At 44.7% G+C, this 19,788-nt stretch overlaps 1 protein-coding gene across 1 annotated transcript in view; it reads right to left on the minus strand.

Moving 5' to 3' along the window:
• ADAMTS5 (ADAM metallopeptidase with thrombospondin type 1 motif 5) overlaps positions 1-19,485 on the minus strand; it is a 181,238-nt gene extending 161,753 nt beyond the window's left edge. Inside the window, exon 1 of the mRNA XM_073617089.1 lies at positions 17,918-19,485. Coding sequence (XP_073473190.1) covers positions 17,918-18,898 — 981 coding nt within the window. The 5' untranslated portion in view covers positions 18,899-19,485. The remainder of the gene's footprint in view (positions 1-17,917) is intronic.
• Positions 19,486-19,788: the final 303 nt, after the last annotated feature.

The raw sequence follows: 19,788 nt of genomic DNA on the forward strand, positions 1-19,788 counted from the left end.
TGTGATCTGACTGCATCTGCCATCTGCTGATTTGGTACTGTTTCCTGCTTGTGCTTAGCCTAGCTTCTGTCCTTGCTCCTATTTGCTGTATCTGCATCTCTGCTACCCAGTTGTTGGTCAACCTCTGCTCGTCGGACTAAGGTTCTATCTTCTGCATACACAATTTCCTGTGATGATATACTGGACGAGTTTCAGCCTGGCACCCTCAGTCCTCCTGAATTACTCTGAGCTTCATTTGGCCAGAACTCACTCTTTGTCCAGTTTTATCCTGTTGCCAACTCCAGGGAGAAAACTGGACAGGAGGCGTAAGGGAAGCCCCCTTATCAGCTCAGCCTCTACCAGGTACGTGACATGCCTGTACGACATGTCTTTCTTTAACAAGCTGTCAGGTTTCTAACACCTGGTCCCTGTAGGGGAGACTCACCTTTTCTATCTGTCCTAGTGACCGCTGTCACTGGAACAATAATGTGAAGGGAAATCCACCGTTTTATGACTGACATCAGAATAGCTTGTGGGCTGGGTACAGCGTTGTGTGGTAGACAGAGAACACACAGAGTCCAAGTTTGGCAATATATTGTAGAAAAGTTCAGCAAGACACACAGGCCGATATACTGTAGATAGTTCAGCAAAACATTCAGGGCTGGCGGGGAATCAAACCTGACTGGGCCACTTACAACTGAGATAACGGTGGAACAGTGGTTTGAAGAATGGAAGATGCCAACAGCATCTGCCACTAGAAGTGGAATGTGGTCTGGCTCACTCAAAAAAGGTTTCCTAGAAGGGGTAGAAGTGGTCCTTGCACTGTCCCTACTCCTCAGGAACCTTTGCCTGTCTCTAAGCACTATCCCTGCCAGACGTGGGAACTGTTCCCTATGCTAGCCACTTGCATAAAGAGCACTAAGCCTGGGGGCTGAAGTCCTAATCGGTCTCTGTCTGACCCAAGATAGACGCCAGAGTCACTTGGGGTGCTTCCATCCAATCTGAAAGCAGCCCCCTGTGACTGAGGAAATCGTAGAGCAACCAAGGTCCCTCTGACTTCCTCTCCCAACTGCATTGCCGCTACTACTTGCAGTGGAGAATACAGATTGCATCTGCCTACAAGCTGGTGGGAAATTTTGCAATGGGGACATCTATTCGGCAGAGAGCTAATTGGTAATATCCCCTTACTATAAAGACAATTTCCTTCACTTTCTGTGGTGTTAGGAAATGATAGGGAACCTCCCCAATAAGACACAGCCAGAAAAAAAAACACACACACACAGGGGTTTAAGCCTGCACTACTCTGTTCAAATCTAAAATGCCCTGCACTGCTTTGTCGGTTGGTGCTCTTCCAAAATGTTGGTGTTTTGCCAGCCCATTCAAACTAAATAGTAGAGTTTTGGAGTGTCGTTATCTACTACATCAGTCTGCTGGGTTGGTCTGCCACCTCGGGGTGCTTAGGGCCAGTGACTCTGGATGAGCATTACAGCCAGATAAGCTAGAATTTTCGAAAGGAGAGACCAGTAAATCCAGCTTCCATGTTCCCTCCCTGACAAGTCAGGAACAACTTTTTGGCAACAACAAAGATTTATACAAAAGTCACTCCAGGTAATGTTCTTGACATATCCAGAGTAGTTCTTATTTGTGTGATGGCTCTACATTTTCATGCATTCTGCTAACACATACCTCCAGTGAATTTCACAGTTACCAACTGCTTGCGAGATGTATTTCTCTGACAGATGAAATGCAAATATTATTTCTTTCGCACACAGACACAAAAGTTCAATGCAGTCCTCCGCTTGGTAAACAGGGACGGAAAATGTACCTCACGCCTTTGCTCCACGGCGGATAAACATGCCATTACAGAGCGACATCTGGATGGTTCAAACTTTAGCAAGGCAGCAGCGAGAGCCCATCAAAACACAGAGCCGGTAATTTGGCGTCTAGTTGCCTAGCAACCTTCTTTATACATGCAAAACACATTTGCAAAAGTTGGACAGCTTACGAGGGCTGCTGGTTTTTATTGAACGAAAAAAAAAAAAATAATAATCTGCTGAGATCATTTTTTGAAAGGATATGTAATCTCAGTTTCCATTTTAGATCCTTTTATTTCTCTTAGTCCTCAAGGTTAAGTATTCTAATTCATTGTTCATAAAGACTGGGAAACTGGAGGTTAAGTCAGGCAAGTCAGCAATAATACCATTCCCAAAAATGAGCCAATAAGTTTACAATCCAACGTCTTTTAAGATTCTGGTCGTGTTGATTCATGGTTCCAATACTTGGCTTTATTTAGGAAGTGGTGCTCATTTGGGATTATTGTACACTGGACAATCTTACCATATGTTGCGAATTAGCCTGATGAAGTTTATTGGACATGTCTATTGTAAATCTAGGCATCCAAAACAAGACTTTAATTGTGTATATTACTTTTAAGCATCTTGTTTATTTGAGCTGGTTGGTTTTTTCTCACGAGCTTTTATCATTCGAGAAAGTACGGGCCAAGGGAGGAATAAAAGAGATGTCCAAGGGGTTAGCTATAAACATGCTTCTCAAGTATAGTCGTAAGGACAAAAAATGGTTTTCTAATCAGATTGAAACATCATGGGGAAAAGGACATCTGCAGTCTCACCATCACCCTATAAATAGCTTGGCGATTTAGCTCGGGTCGTAAAATGTCACCTTAACAGGATGGATTGGCTTGTATACATGGCAGAAAGAATGCACAAGTGCAGGGAGGAAGGAGAACCCACTAACAGAACTATTTCCAGTTTTGAAAGTAATGCCATGCCATCTGGATGAGCGGTTTCCACAACACATTCCAGGGATATTTTTTCCAAACGTCTGATGTGGAAATGAATTTATAAACTTTGAGGTTGGCATGCGATGCCTAACATGAAAAGGAGAGACGGGGTTGCGTGTAATCCACTGGAAATTGACAGCGCTGTCAGGCTGCAAGGCCGCCCATGAACGGATTTGTCTGGGTCACTGGTGGCCAATTAACCTTGGGATTAAATCTGAACTGCCATACAAACTACTCCTTAGTACAGCAGTCAGTGCACAAAGAGCGGTTGTTACAGAGGAACTTCGAGAGCACTTACTATTATACTCTAATGATTTAGCAGAGACGAGCTTTTATATCCCTTGGTGCTGAAATAGCTGAGATTAGATTGATTTGAGATATAAGGGAACGTTTCTGTACTTACTTAACTGAAGCCAGGATTATGAAAACCACGCTATGTCCCCCATACCATACCTCCCAACTCTTTGAGATGGGAACGAGGGACATCTATGTAGGGCAAAAGTATTTAGGCATAGGACACACCCCTGTCACACCCTTTTAAAGTGTTACTAAACCCAGGACCCTGCATTCACTATATCTGGTCTCCCACAGTACACAGAAGATGGAAATGAAATTATTTTAGTGAATATAAACTGGTAAATACATTTTCTCATCAGCAGTATATATATATCAGTCTTGTGACTTCTATCAGTGTCTGGTTAAAGCTTGTAGGAGGAGTTTTCATTCCCCTCTGGCAGTCCTAAGAGGCTGCATGACTACTGATCCTCTGCCTGGACAGTGCTGATTGGCCCTGTACCGATCACATGCACCCTCCCAAAAATATAAAAAAAAAAATCTCTAGCAAGACACACAAAACTGAGCATGTGCAGAGTGCCCCCAAGGCTCTGTACTATCAGGAGATATTTTGGGGACAGTGGAAGAAGGGGAGGATCAGGGAAGACAGGATCACACAGTCTTTTTAGACAATGCAGAGGATTAACCCCTTATGCCGTGTACACACGACCGGACTTTCCGGCAGAAAAGGTCCAATGCAATAATTCCGTCGGACATTCCGATCGTGTGTGGGTTTCATCTGGCTTTTTCTTTCAAAAATTCTGACGGACCTAGAAATAGAACATGTTTCAAATCTTTCCAACTGAATCAATTCCTATCGAGAAAACCGTTCGTCTGTATGCTAGTCCGACGGACCAAAAACTATGCAAGGGCGGCTATTGGCTGCTGGCTATTGAACTTCCTTTTTCTAGTCCCGTCGTATGTCATCACGTTCTAAACGATCGGACTTTGGTGTGATCGTGTGTAGGCAAGTCCATTTCAGCGGAACTCCATCGGAAAGACCGTCAGAGTCTACTCTGGCGGAAAGTCCGCTCGTGTGTACGCGGCATTAGGTTCCACAGTGAGTATAACAAGCATGCTTTACTGCATATACGGACTTATTTTACTGTTGTGGGTTTACTAACACTTTAAGGCGGGGTTCACACTAGTGCGATGCCAGACATCGCATGTGATTTGCACTGCATTGCTGTGCCCATCACATGCGATGTCTGTGCGATACAAATTCAACCATACAAAAATGGCACAGGTCCATTTTTTTGGTCTGCACTGGAATCAGATCGCATGGGTGTTCACACCTATGCAATCCGATTCCCTACCATTTACCATTTCACAGTTCGATCGGCAAACCAATTTGGGGGTGTCATTAACTTTATATTGACACACGCAGAGGTTCACAGATGTCAGTGTGAACCGCCTGCGATTCAGGTGCAAGGAATCGCAGGGTTTCCCGCATTGCACCAGTGTGAACCGTGCCTAAAGGAGAACTATACAAAAAAAATGATTAACTAAACCCACAAGTGTTTTTTTTTTTACTACTTCTATTCCTTTATATTGGCTTTTGAAATTTATAAATGCAGCAATGTTTAACGCTGGAAAACGCCTTTTGATAAATAAATAGTGCATTTTATATACATCTATATAGATCAGACCAAAATGAGGGACAAATGAGGAGGAAAGAGGGACAGAGGGACTTTGTTCCAAATCAGGGACAGTCCCCTTAAATCAGAATAGACGTCCTCCCCTTTGCACGCTCGCCATGCCCCCCTGAAGGGTGGGCGCAGCGTGCGCTGTGATCACCCGAGTCAATAAGACTCGGGTGATCACAGATCCAAGTAAGAGGTCGATCCCGACCCATTACCATGTGATCAGCTGTCAGCCAATGACAGCTGATCACATGATGTACACAGAAGATCGGTAATCATTTTTTTTTCTTCTCATGCTGACAGCGCGAGGAGAAAAAAAGCCGATCACCGGCTTCTGTTGAAGGGACATCAGTCCCAAAGAGGAAGAGGCGAAGCCATCTCATATGTGCCCACCAGTACCGCCTGCCAGTGCCACCTGCCAGTGCCATGAATCAGTGCCCACAGTGCTACGAACCAATGCCCACCAGTACATAAGTGCCAGCAATCAGTGCCAACTATCAATGCCCACCAGTGGTGCCAATCAGTGCCTCATCAGTGCTACCTAGCAGTGCTGCCTATCAGTGTCACCTACCAGTGCCGATCAGTGCCCATCACTGCCACCCATCAGTGCCCATCACTGCCAGCTATTAGTGCCACCTAATAGTGCTCTTCAGTGGCACCTATCAATGCCCTTCAGTGCCGCTCATCAGTGCCACCTCTCAGTGCCCACCAATGCCACCAATCAGTGCCCACCAGTGCCACCTCATCAGTGCCCACCAGTGCCGGCTATTAGTGCCCATCAGTGCCGCCTTATCAGTGCCCATCAGTGTCGCCTTATCAGTGCCCATCAATGCAGCCTATCGGTGCCCATCCGTGCAGCCTATCAGAGCCCCTCAGTGCAGCCTCATCAGCGTACATTAATGAAGGAGAAAAATTACCTGTTTGCAAAATGTGTTAACAAAATATAAAACGGTTTTGTATACAGTATTTTAAAAAAAAAATTGTCTTTTTAATTTTTTTTAACAAAAAATAAAAACCACAGAGCTGATCAAATACCACCAAAAGAAAGTTCTATTTGTAGTAAAAAAATGATAAAAATGTCATTTGTGTACAGTGTTGTATGATCGCGCAATTGTCATTCAAAGAGTGACAGCGCTAAAAAGCTGAAAATTGATCTGGGCAGGAAGGGGGGTTAGGTGCCCAGTAAGCAAGTGGTTAATTTGTATCTTATATCTTTGTTGTATGTCTGCCTGGATAACTCCCGATATTCCTGGAGGCCCTTCCCTTCTTATGAACACTCTGATTAGCACCCCTGCCATCAGAAGACTCTGTGCCATCACCCAGGCTGAACAAGTAATATTGTATGCGCCCCCTGCTATGACCTATTCAGCAGATATAACCTCCGCCAGTTATGAATTCTCCCTTTAATATGGAATGTACACGCAGGTTGAATACTTTTGGCACGGATAGTCTCTTTATATAAAATGTGTAAATCTTCCTGCCTGCCTTATGTAAAAAAAAAAAAAAAATGTGTTTCCACCCCAGCTTATGATAAGACTTTCTCTCTGAACTCTAATACCTCTCTGTGGGTGCAAAAATTCGAAATTCACGTCTTAGCCACGAACCACAGGAGCAACATTACCCACGCCTTTCCTCAAGGCTTCGGGCGCCCTCTCAAATAGAAAGCAGCCGTCCAAGATTCAAGTCAGCCAGCTGAAGAAATCCTCCAGGGTCCCGTTTAAACTTTCTCTTGCAGAACTGACATTTGCAATCTCCTCCACCCAACCTGTGCAGCTCAGTTGTAAACTGCTCAGCGTGACCCCAGGCGAAATGCCGGGGCTGCCAAAAATAAGCCAGGAGCCATGCTGTATAATGATCCGAGGGTTTGATTTATTCAGTCATTCATTTGATTACCTGTTTAGATTAATGTAATAAGATGCAATTTAAAGCAAACATGTAATTAGAATAATAAAACACATATCTTCTGCTATGCAGATCCCTTCTGAGCTCCCCCATCCCCTAACTGTTTATGCAAAGAGTGACTTACTAAAAGTCAGAGCGTAACCACGCCTAGGGTTGTCACCTCATCCCTTTAAAACCGAACACATATTAATTACACAGGTTCTGTGGCTGATTAAGGTGGTAATTAAACTCACTTGGTGCCTAAATTAGCCTCAGAACCCATGTAATTCATATGTGTTTGGGTTTAAAGGGATGAGGTGGCAACTCTTACCATGCCTCTAGGCTGCATCCAATGCCCGATGCCCAAGCCGCCTAGTATGAGGCCCAACCATTTCCATAAGAAGGATGTGTGCAGGTACAAGCACCCCTCATCTGACCCCCTGTATACTGGATATATATCAGGTTCCCAGTCTCTGTATCTGGTCCAGCATCTCCCACCTTACTATTGGCCCATCACCATTATGGGTCCCATCACTAATGAACAGCCCAATAGTGGGGTGGAGGAAGCAGAACCAGCATCCTAGAACCATCCCGTGTTTTTTTTTTCTTTTACCCCTACATACTGGGAGGTGGGTACTACACATTTTAAATACTCACCCACCCAGCGGATAAAGCATTGCCGATCGGTAGACCTTTTTCAGACATGTCCCTTCGACAGAAGCCGGATGTTCTGCCACCTTCTGTCGGGCTTGACGAAGGGGAGCGGCTGTCACGTTTTGCAGCCCGTACGCGCAGGAAACGCGTCGCTTACCAGCGACGTCATTCCTCCTCGCCTGCTATCCATCTGCGCTCCAAGCCTCGTTCTGATCCCTAGTCGTCACTGCGGCCGGCACAACATCTCAGCGGTGTCCCTCCACACGCAGGCAGAACACTCAGCAGACAGGCAGGAGTTCTTGTGACCGATCTGATGATACTCTTCTGATGGATATCTTACATGACTTTCGATGACTTCCCAAATGTGAGTGTAACTGACACAAGATTATGAATAAAAGGTTTTCTTACGTCTACACCTAGAGGCGCCTCTCTTTCTTTATGTTTCTCTGCAGGACCTAGGAACCCAGTTTCAGTTCCCACTGAAGGCTGCCCTATATGTGGACCCATTGTCCTGGTTTGGACTTTTGGACTTTTCCCATATATATGATTTTAAACATATAAATAATTTGCCCACTTTTTTTGTTCTCTCATGCACCTGTTTTTGAAAGTTTTAATGTCTCGAGATATTTTAATGTTTTTACACAGATTTATATATGACATTTTCTTCCATACATTAGTCTGTGGGTTAGGGTTGTTTTTTATTGTTTTTTTCCAGTTTATTGCACCAAAACTTGCCTATTGTGACCTTCTGTTGGACTGGCTGCTGTACACACGGGTCGAATGTCAGCTGGTTTCAGTTGAACCGATACCACCCAATATTCGGCCAGTGTACGTGGCTTTAGGACCTTAGATTGTAAGTTCCTTAAGGGCAGGGACTGATGTGAATGTACAATATATACATTATATTACCAAAGGTATTGGGACACCTGCCTTTACACGCACATGAATTTTATTGCCATCCCAGTCTAATGCCCCGTACACACGGTCGGATTTTCCGACGGAAAATATGTGATAGGACCTCGTTGTCCGAAATTCCGACCGTGTGTGGGCTCCATCACACATTTTCCATCGGATTTTCCGACACACAAAGTTTAAGAGCAGGATATAAAATTTTCCGACAACAAAATCCGTTGTCGGAAATTCCGATCGTGTGTACACAAATCCGACGGACAAAGTGCCACGCATGCTCAGAATAAATAAAGAGATGAAAGCTATTGGCCACTGCCCCGTTTATAGTCCCGACGTACGTGTTTTACGTCACCGCGTTTAGAACGATCGGATTTTCCGACAACTTTGTGTGACCGTGTGTATGCAAGACAAGTTTGAGCCAACATCCGTTGGAAAAAATCCTAGGATTTTGTTGTCGGAATGTCCGAACAAAGTCCGACCGTGTGTACGGGGCATTAGTCCGTAGGGTTTAATATGGAGTTGGCCCACCCTTTGCAACTATAACAGGTTCAACTCTTCTGGGAAGGCTGTCCACAAGGTTTAGGAGTGTGTCTATGGGAATGTTTGACTACAGGCAGGCACTGATGTCAGGCACTGATGTTGGATGAGAAGGCCTGGCTCACAATCTCCGCTCTAATTCATCCCAAAGGTGTTCTATCGTGTTGAAGTCAGGACTCTGTGCAGACCAGTCAAGTTTCTCCACCCTAAACTCACACATCCATGTCTTTATGGACCTTGCTTTGTGCACTGGTCCAAATCATTTAGTGGAGGGGGGATTATGGTGTGGGGTTGCTTTTTAGGGGTTTGGCTTGGCCCCTTAGTTCCAGTGAAGGGAACTCTTAAGGCGTTAGCATACCAAGACATTTTGAACAATTTCATGCTCCAAACTTTGTGAGAACAGTTTGGGGATGGCCCCTTCCTGTTCCAACATGACTGCACACCAGTGCACAAAGCAAGGTCCATAAAGACATGGATGAGCGAGTTTGGGGTGGAGGAACTTGACTGGCCTTCTCAGAGTCCTGACCTCAACCCGATAGAACACCTTTGGGATGAATTCGAGCGGAGACTGCAAGCCAGGCCTTCTTGTCCAACATCAGCACCTGACCTCACAAATCTGCTTCCGGAAGAATGGTCAAACATTCCCATAGACACAATCCTAAACCTTGTGGACAGCCTTCCCAGAAGAGTTGAAGCTGTTGTAGCTGCAAAGGTGGGCCAACTCTATATTGAACCCTACGGACTAAGACTGGGATGCCATTAAAGTTCATGTGCGTGTAAAGGCAGGTGTCCCAATACTTTTGACAATATAGTGTATGTAAAGCACTGCGTACATTGGAGCAGTAATAAATGAATAAATAAATAAATAAATAAATAAATTCCCATTGCACACGTTCCTAGGATGGGCTGAGAAGTAAATGAGTATTGCAGCAACAGCCCTACCAGAAACTTCTAACCTCAAAGATTAATGTATATATTTTCCAGCACGCCATAGATCTTCAAGTAACATTAGTTGAAGATCCAGGGTAGGCTGGCAAATATGTACGTTGAGTGCACAAAGGAATGCATGACAATAGACCTGCCTGAAGATTAAAAAAAAATAAAAAATATGTAAAAAGTGCACAGCCATTCACACATATAGATCTAAATGGGCCATGAAACTAAAATCCCAGCATGCCTCTGGAAAGCAGGGAACGCTGGTACCTGTAGTTCTTCACCGGCTAGACAGGAACAGGCTGCTGAGCTATATTAGTGAATATTTTGCTACAGCTTCAGGTGTAAGTGTGCGATGTCATGACTTAGGAATGCCTGAATCCCGGCCTGGATGAAAACATGCTTGGCACATTTGGTTGAACGTTCTCCTTCCTCCAGCTTAATATACTCTGTGTGAAGCAGGGAAAAAAAAATCTGAAGTCAATGGGTGGGGGGTCTCTAATGTCAATTCTGTCCATTTGTAGGGCTAACAAGCAAAATATCATTAAACAAGAGACATGGGAAGCTGGGCACCGCCCTGGAGAATACGTACCAATGCCAACATTAAGAAAAACAGTGTTCCCCCCCCTACAAGGAAAGGTCAGCTTTCCCTACTGGTGGCCATATACTCTTCCATAAAGGATCGATTCTTTTTCTGATTGATCTCTTCCGATAGGAGTAATCGATCTAACCGACAATCGATTTAACCGATATGCCATACACAATGGATTTTTTTTTGATAGTTAGCAAAAAAAAAAAAAAAATGGTAAAATAAAAATATTGATCGCATCTCTGCTTTCAACATGCAAAATCTTAATCTGATTGATCAACATACGATCGACCAAAGCAGCTCATTGCTGCTGATCGATGAAAAACGACAGAAAATGTTTTGCTATGGTCGATCCATTTAATTTGATCAAATCAGGTCTGTATTGTTCGACTGAAGGGTGGTAAAAACACAGCGTCTTTTTTTTAACCGCAAGTGTAAACTGGCCCTAACTGCCAATTGTGCACTTATTCAGTGACAGGTATATGGCTAAAAAAAAAAAGTCAATAAAAGAAATATGGAATAATCAACCAGCTGAGAAAAAACTGCAAAAACTGAAGACAATATTTCAGCTGACAGTAAGGGTTGGGGATCGGGCATCGGAGGGCACATCGGGCAGCAGCGGGGATCGGGCATTGGCAGGCACATCGGGCAGCAGCGGGGATCGGTGGGCACATCGGGCAGCAGCGGGGATCGGGCATCGGCGGGCACATCGGGCAGCAGCGGGGATCGGGCATTGGCGGGCACATCGGGCAGCAGCGGGGATCGGGCATCAGCGGGCACATCGGGCAGCAGCGGGGATCGGGCATTGGCGGGCACATTGGGCAGCAGCAGGGATCGGGCATTGGCGGACACATCGGGCAGCAGCAGGGATCGGGCATCGGCAGACATCAGGCTGTGGCAGGCATCGGGCAGAGGCTCCTGTGTCTTCTCCTTCTCCCTTCCACCATGCGTCTCCTCCCCTCCTCCTAGGCCACCAATAGGATCGCCTGTCCTTTCAGCCAATTGGGTGACAGGTATCAGACCCTCTTCCCGATTGGCCGGGAGGAGGATCAGTGTTGCAACAGCGAATATTTATTCGCTGGTACAAAACAACTGGGTGGGATCCAGACGCAATGCTCTGCGCCCCGAGCCCACCCTATTTTCAAGCCTATTAGAGCCTCTGGCTCTAATCAGGTGCTTCAAAAAATACCCCCGCCCCGTCCTGAAAGGGGCCTGGCCCATGGATAGGGAGGGCGGCGGCAGTGGTACGGGGAGGCGCCGCCCGTGCGCCCACAATGGATGGACAGCCCCCGCATTTCATCTGAGGGAAATCCTGAAAACATGACCTGTTGGAGGTACTTGAGGACTGGAGTTGATAAAAATTGTTCTAAAGGACAGTGGGGTTGATTTACTAAAGACAAATAGACAGTGCACTTTGCACAGTGCAGTTGCTCCAGAGCTTAGTAAATGAAGTAGAAATAACGGCTTCACTTTGCAAAGAGTACCCAATCACGTGCAAGGAAACAAAAAAAAAAAAAACAGCATTTTTGCTTGCATATGATTGGATGATAGACATGTGGTCAGCAGAGCGTCTGCTCATTTACTAAGCTCTGGAGCAACTGCACTTTGCAAAGGGCACAGTCTATTTGCCTTTAGTAAATCAACCCCAGTGTGTTGTTCTGCGTGTTAGTAAAGCACGCATAAGCATTGACCAATCAGTTCCAGCGCATTTCCATGGTAAAAGCAATGTATTTCAGTAGACGCACGTCACACCAACGCATTTTCCTGATCTATGCTGCTCTGCATTGAAAAAAAAAAGAAATAACAAGCCCTACTTTTTTTTAAGCACAATGCGTGTAAACACAAGTAATCGCATAGACGCAAGAGTCAAAACAGTCCACTTTAAAAGGTGAGTGAAGGAAAAAAAGTCTTACAACCCATCGCACGTTACAATGCAGGTCAAAGCGCGTGCGTTTACCTGCGCTCATCGCACACATTGTAATGTGGATGGACCCTCAAAGAAAAAGTCTGAAGATTTAAATATCGGTATTGATGACATTTAAAACATGTCACCGACAGAGAGGCGGGATCACGCTTTACGGTCGGGGAAACTGGCGTTCTTCCAGCAGGTCTCATCATTTTGGGTGACATAACAGGAGGGAGAATAACAAGCTGAAAACTGACACTTATTTCTTTGAGGGGTAGGTGGATATTTAAGATAATATGGCAGGAATCCTCACATGCTCAGCGAAAAGGTACGCAGCCGCCCCAGGCACTCCATGTGGAAGGAATGTTCTTGTTTATCCCAATTACTCATGGTGTCAGGGAATGTCTCCGCAGTGTAAGAGCAGGGTGTACCGCGCTCTGATTGTATTTTCAAAATAAAATAAATGACTATGTTTAGGAAAACCGAGCTGGGAAGGCTGCGTGTTTCCAGACGAGGAAAAACAAGGCTGAAAAACACCTGCTGGGTATAGGCTGAAAGACGAGCGCCTGTGCAAACGGCATTCCAAGGTGCACGCTCAGACCCAGAGCCCGCATGCCGTCAGTGCGTGCCGTGTCTGCTTTCAATTCTCAAGTTATCATAGACCGGCATAATGATTATTACTGCCAGACACTGCTGCTACTGACAGTACCAGTGCTCTGTTTTCTATCCCTCACTATGGACAATAGTACTATATTATATACTATATACTATATATACTAGTGCAATTACAACTATGTCTGTTACAATGGTCATGTACTAATGCTAGTAGAGGTATTATCTCTATTACTCTACCACCACTGTTGCCACTATCACAGCCATTACTACTACTGCAGCTACCACTACCGCCAATGCTCAGGGTACCTCTATTATTACAACAAATGCAACTACTACTACCACCAATGTTCATCGTACCTCTACTATTACAACAAATATAGCTACTATTACCACCCATGTTCATCGTACCTCTACTATTACAACAAATATAGCTACTATTACCACCCATGTTCATCGTACCTCTACTATTACAACAAATATAGCTACTTCTACCACCCATGTTCATCGTACCTCTACTATTACAACATATATAGCTACTACTACCACCCACATTCATCGTACCTCTACTATTACAACAAATATAGCTACTACTACCACCCATGTTCATCGTACCTCTACTATTACAACAAATATAGCTACTACTACCACCCATGTTCATCATACCTCTACTATTACAACAAATATAGCTACTACTACCACCCATGTTCATCGTACCTCTACTATTACAACATATATAGCTACTACTACCACCCACATTCATCGTACCTCTACTATTACAACAAATATAGCTACTACTACCACCAATGTTCATCGTACCTCTACTATTACAACAAATATAGCTACTACTACCACCCATGTTCATCGTACCTCTACTATTACAACAAATATAGCTACTACTACCACCCATGTTCATCGTACCTCTACTATTACAACAAAGATAGCTACTACTACCACCAATGTTCATCGTACCTCTACTATTACAACTAAGATAGCTACTACTACCACCAATGTTCATCGTACCTCTACTATTACAACAAAGATAGCTACTACTACCACCAATGTTCATCGTACCTCTACTATTACAACAAATATAGCTACTACTTCCACCAATGTTCATCATACCTCTACTATTACAACAAATATAGCTACTACTTCCACCAATGTTCATCGTACCTCTACTATTACGACAAATATAGCTACTACTACCGCCAATGTTCATCGTACCTCTACTATTAAAACTTATGTAGCTACTACTACTGCCAATGTTCATGGTACCTCTACTATTAATACTACTGCAGCTACTGCCACCAATGTTCATGTTACCACTACTCTTACTAGCGTAGCTACTACTACCACCAAAGTTCTTGGTACCTTTACTATAAGACTGTTGCTAATATTACCACCAATGTTACTGGTACCTCTACTGTTACAACTACTCTTTTTTTCAATCAAATCATTTTTATTCAATTTTTAATTATACAACAAAAACACACAAAACATTTCCCACAAATAACCCCACCCAAATACACCTCTACTGTTACAACTATTCTAGCTTCTACCACCAATGTTACTGGTACCTCTACTGTTACAACTACTGTAGTTACTACTACCAATGTTACTGGTACTTCTGCTATTACTTTTCCTGCAGCTGCTAGTACCACCAATATTTGTGGGACCTCTACTATTACAACTACTGTAGCTACTACTACCACCAATGTTCATGGTAGCACTACTATTATAATGACTGTGGCTACTACTACCACTAATATTACTGGTACCTCTACTGTTACAACTACTGAAGCTACTACTGCCAATGTTTGTGGTACCTCTGCTATTACTATTCCTGCAGCTGCTAGTACCACCAATATTTGTGGTACCTCTACTAGTACAACTACTGTAGCTACTACTACCACCAATGTTCATGGTATCACTACTTTTATAATGACTGTAGCTACTACTACCACTAATGCTACTGGTACCTCTACTGTTACAACTACTGTAGCTACTACTAACAATTATCATAGTACCACTACTATTACTATTCCTGCAGCTGCTAGTACCACCAATATTTGTGGTACCTCTACGTGTACAACTACTGTAGCTACTAATACCACCAATGTTCGTGGTACTTCTACTGTAGCTACTACTACAGCCAATGTTCATTGTACTTCTACTATTACAACCACTGCAGCTACCACTACTATCACTGTTACTAGTATGTCTACTATTAAAACCACTGCAGCTACTACTGTCATCAATATTATGAGTAACTGTACTATTAAAACTGCTGCTGCTGCCACCACCAATGTTATTGGTGCGTCTGCTATTACTACTATTAGTAGTAATTAATTCCAACACTATTCATGGCACCTCTACTGCAGCTACTACTAGCACCAATTGTTGCCAGTAATTCTTGCAGCTACTACTACTGCCAATGTTACTGGTACTTTTACTATCATTACCTGTGCAGCAATTACTAGTACTAATGTTACTGGTACTTCTGGTACTGTTACTACCACTGCAACTACTACCACCACCACTACTGGTATCTCATTGTTATTGTGCCTCCCTGCACAGCCATTCAGTGAGAGGATCATCAGTGTACTGCTGCTTCTCTACCTGTTACTACTACCAGTAATAATGCCCTGACTACTCTCCCTTACATCCGGCTTCTGACAAACTGCCAGAAACTTTCTCACTGTGTAACCTCTCACTCAACTCAGTCAGCTGATACAGATTCTTAAGAACTATGCACCAACCCAATTAACACTGAAAAGAAGAGGCCGTACAAATAGATAATTGGTTAATGGGCTTACAAGAACTATGCAGATAGGAGGAGAGAGCAGAGTGACAGAGACATGAGCTCATTGGTGTTCTGCTTCTCTTTTCACTGTCCAGTCACAGGCTAGGGCAGGTCCAGAACCACCTGGTCTCCAAGGAAATAGGTTGCATGATGATGGTCATCAGACTGAGGACATCTAGCAGGAGAATAAAAGTACTGCAGGATAAATGTCTTGATTAAGGCTGAATAAACTCGAAATCCTAGGAAACCTTGCATGACCGGCCAAGGCTATCCTATAATTTTGAGAGGGCATGTGAAGAGAATGGGTATTACAAAATCCTTGAACTGGTGCCAACTTGATCTGTCCCTAAAGCAATAAATCCCTTGTTTTTAATAAGAGGGAGACTGGTTACTATAGGCAGCAACTCTTCTGATTTTCTTATATTAGAAAGTCATTTCTCTGGATATTTTTCCACCTAAGCTAACAGCTCAGCACACTGCTACAGCTGACACCTTGGCATCGGGCCACTTCTAGTACTCTGGATTCTGAATGTCATTTTATCAAGAATTAAAAACCAAGATAATGGGAACACCTGGCGGGATTTGAATGTAACACTCCATAATAACAGTAGCGTTTTATTGTGAAACTGTTGAGTATCAAATATCGCAGACATTTCCAGGGTCAAGCAAAGTTACCAGCGGACATCCTTGGTTGGTCTCGGAGATCAGAGCCAAAACTGCAGTCTACAACAAATTGGGCTAACCACTTTATTTGTATTTTTAGAAGGCATAATAAAGCAGCTTAACAGCAACAGACATTACTGCCCAACTACAGCCAAAACTTCCTTTTTTTAGTTTTGAGAAGAATGGAAGAGGTTTAGAACCTCTGACGGGTTTGCTGTTTGTGACCCCCCTACTTTGGAAACGTACCCTCACATCTTGTCCTACTGACACCAGTATACAAAATAGGCACACAGGTGCCACCAGAACAGGAAGGTACAGACATCCATAACATTCAAAAATATGTTTTAACTCTTTACGCTCTACTAGGAAAAAGTGTTTTATTGCTGTCTCGCTAACTAGACTTTTTGGTCAGTGCAGTCTGTCTTTATGTTAATAGATTTCCTCTTATTTACTATTCACTCTAATAACTATAATAACTAATAATAACTATCAACTATAACAGAAGTGAGAGGACATTCCTCCAGTGTGATCAAAGTCAGCAACAAACACCTGACAGAGGTTCTAACCCGGCCTTTCTCATATATATATATATTTTTACCTCGAGAAATCATTTTCGGGTCACGGGGAACCCCTGCTAAAACCAGTGCATCTGGGATCAGTGTGAAACATGCACCTTATATCATTGGTTGTTAGTGGGAAGAATGCCCCCCCCTTACAGTGTGGGTTAGAATGCCCCCTTATACTGATGGTCAGAATACCCTCCTTACAGTGGTGGTAAGAATGCCCCCCCCCAACAATGATATTCAGAATGGCCTCCTTACAGTGGTAGTCAGAATTCCATATTACAGTGGTAGTCAGAATGCCCCCATACAGTGGTGGTCAGAATGCCACTCTTACAGTTGTGGTAAGAATGCCCCCCCCCCCCTCCAAAATGATGTTCAGAATGCCCTCCTTATAGTGATGGTCACTCAGGATCCCCTTTTACAGTGGTGGTCTGAAAGTTACCCTTACAGGCATATTAAAAGATTACTGGTGTCATGCCACTAGCTCTGCCAAAAGCTAGGCAGGTACCACAAGTTAAAAGGTCAATTAGCCACAGGTTAAGGAATTACTAGACATCTGGAGGAACCCTGATTGAGAGTGGCTGTCCCAACTCTTCCCCACTCTATCCAAAACCAACTAAGCAATATAAGTTGGAGTTGTCCTTTAAAAAAACACAATAACAGTTAAAGCCAAAAAGCGTACCATCCTCTTGGGTGCCCCACTTGCCTTACCTCTCTGGTAAACAGGATGGATGACTTTTACAGTGGTGGTCAGAAAGCCCCCTTACAGTGGTGGTCTAATTACCCCCCCCCCATGCCCTCCTTATAATGGTGGTCAGGTTGCCCCCTAACCTGGTTGTCTAAATGCCACTCTTACAGGCATATTAAAAGATCATTGGTGTCATGCCACTGGCTCTACCCACATTTAAACAGGCACCATCAGATAGGAGGTCAATTAGCCACAGCTCAAGGAACCACTAGACACCTGGAGGAACCCTTGTTCCAACACTTACCCACTCTTCCCAAAACCAACTAAGCTATATAAGTTGGAGTTGGGCTTTAAAAAATACCACAATAACAAGTTAAAGTACAAAGGCTTGCCAAATTCTAAAGTGCCCCTCATGCCTTACCTCTCTGGTGAAGAGGATCGCTGCATCGTAGTGCTGGTCATGCTCATCATCTAGCTGGTTGTGCTGGTGCTGCCACTTGCAGAAGTTCTTCAGGGAGGTGGCAGCGTTCTTGCTGACCTCAGGTCCCTTGTCCTTGTCAGTGATCATCACCACCTTCACCACCGCCAATCGAATGTGGTTCTCAATGCTGGGATGGCTGTAGAGCCTGGAAGCGATGGATGCCAAGGTCAGCAGGTAGTGGTGGAGGTCCTTCCCATACTTCTTGGACATGGACTCATCAGCCACCAGCAAGAGCTCCACATACCTGGACTTGGAGATGGACCTCCTTCTCCGGCTCTTCGGCAGTGCCCCATCAAAGGTCTGGTTGGCTCTAGCAGTTCCCCCCCACCTGATCATGCTCTTGCCTCCATGTCTATGGACATGCTTGCCATGAGTCTCGCAGCTAGCTCTGCTGGGTACCATCTCGAAGCTAAAGCGATCCTTGATGAAGACATGCAGAACCCTCTCGGAGGCATCTCTGTACACCTGCCCCACACCAGCCTGCCCCTTGATCAGGGGCTTAATGGTATAATGGGCATGCTTGACCGCAAAGAAACCATCCAGCCCCCCGCACAGGTTGAAGACAGCCAAGGACTGGGGGCTGTTGTCCACTGTCCCCCTGTAGAAACAGTGCTTGTGGAAGCGATGCTGAGGATGCAGGCGTCCCAGGTACCTGGTGCTGAAATGGGGGGACAGCAGGAGATCGTCCCTCTCCAAGTCCAGGATGAACTTCTTGCCGTCGGCATAGAGGATGTAGCCCACCTTGCCCCCAGCCGCGTAGATCTGGTCAATGTTCTGCACGATGCCGCTCCTCCTCTGATGCTCCTGGTGATGCTTAGGAGAAGCAGGTGGATCCACCAAGCTGGAGGCTGCGGTCCTATTGGAAAGAGCAGCAGCAAAGTGCAACTCAGCAAGCAGCAATACCAGCAGGTTCAGCACCATTGTCCCCCCCTACTCCTCCTCCCTTTTTTCCCCTTCCTTGAGCAAAAAAAGAAAAAAATGCCTAGGCTGGGATGAATCACTAAAATGCCAACAGAAGCCCAGACCGGTTTAAAGTTTCTTTGCACAGCAGCAGCAGCTAAGGTGACTTGCTCCTTGATCCATCCACTGGACAGAGACAGAGCAGCAGCAGCACAGTTGTGGCTTCTTTCTGGCTTGCAGGATGCTTTAACCCCTTGGAGCTCAGGCACTTGGCTCTTTTTTTTTTTTTTTGAGATGCAGCTAAAGCTTGGCTTGCTCCTGGCTCCTCTGGATGGAAGCTTGGCTAGCTCCTGGCTCTTTTGTTGGGAATGGAGCTGGCTTGCTCCTGGCTCCTCTGGATGGACCTGGCTTGCTCCTGGCTCTTTGTTGGGGATGGAGCTGGCTTGCTCCTGGCTCCTCTAGATGGAAGCTTGGCTTGTTTCTGACACCTAAGCACAGCCCTCTCCTTCCTTGTCCTCCACACAAGTGTCTGTGAGTTCTCCTCTCCCAGCTGGTGGATGCGAAGCAAGAAGAGAAGAGAGAGATGTGAAGATGGGGAGGAGGAACAATGAATTTATACCGGAATGCCATTTTAAATGGGAGTCACTGCCTCTTAAAGGGAGAGCTCTCAGAACACCACTCCCTCCCCTCTTGTAATAATCACTCGCAGGGAAATAGTGTGTGTATGTTTTGGGAGCAGAAAAAAGAGAGAGAGAGAGAGAACACCAGCCTTTCCTTTAATTCTAGTCTGGGCTGTTTCACAACTGTCCTGACTAACAGCTGACTTCACCAGCTACTGAGCATTTTATAGAAGGTTCATGTCCTGTCCTGGAAATTAGGATGTTTACTGGGGACAAGGAGTTTGAGAAATC

The sequence above is a fragment of the Aquarana catesbeiana genome, linkage group LG02 (assembly GCF_042186555.1).
Source record: "Aquarana catesbeiana isolate 2022-GZ linkage group LG02, ASM4218655v1, whole genome shotgun sequence".
NCBI lineage: Eukaryota > Metazoa > Chordata > Amphibia > Anura > Ranidae > Aquarana > Aquarana catesbeiana.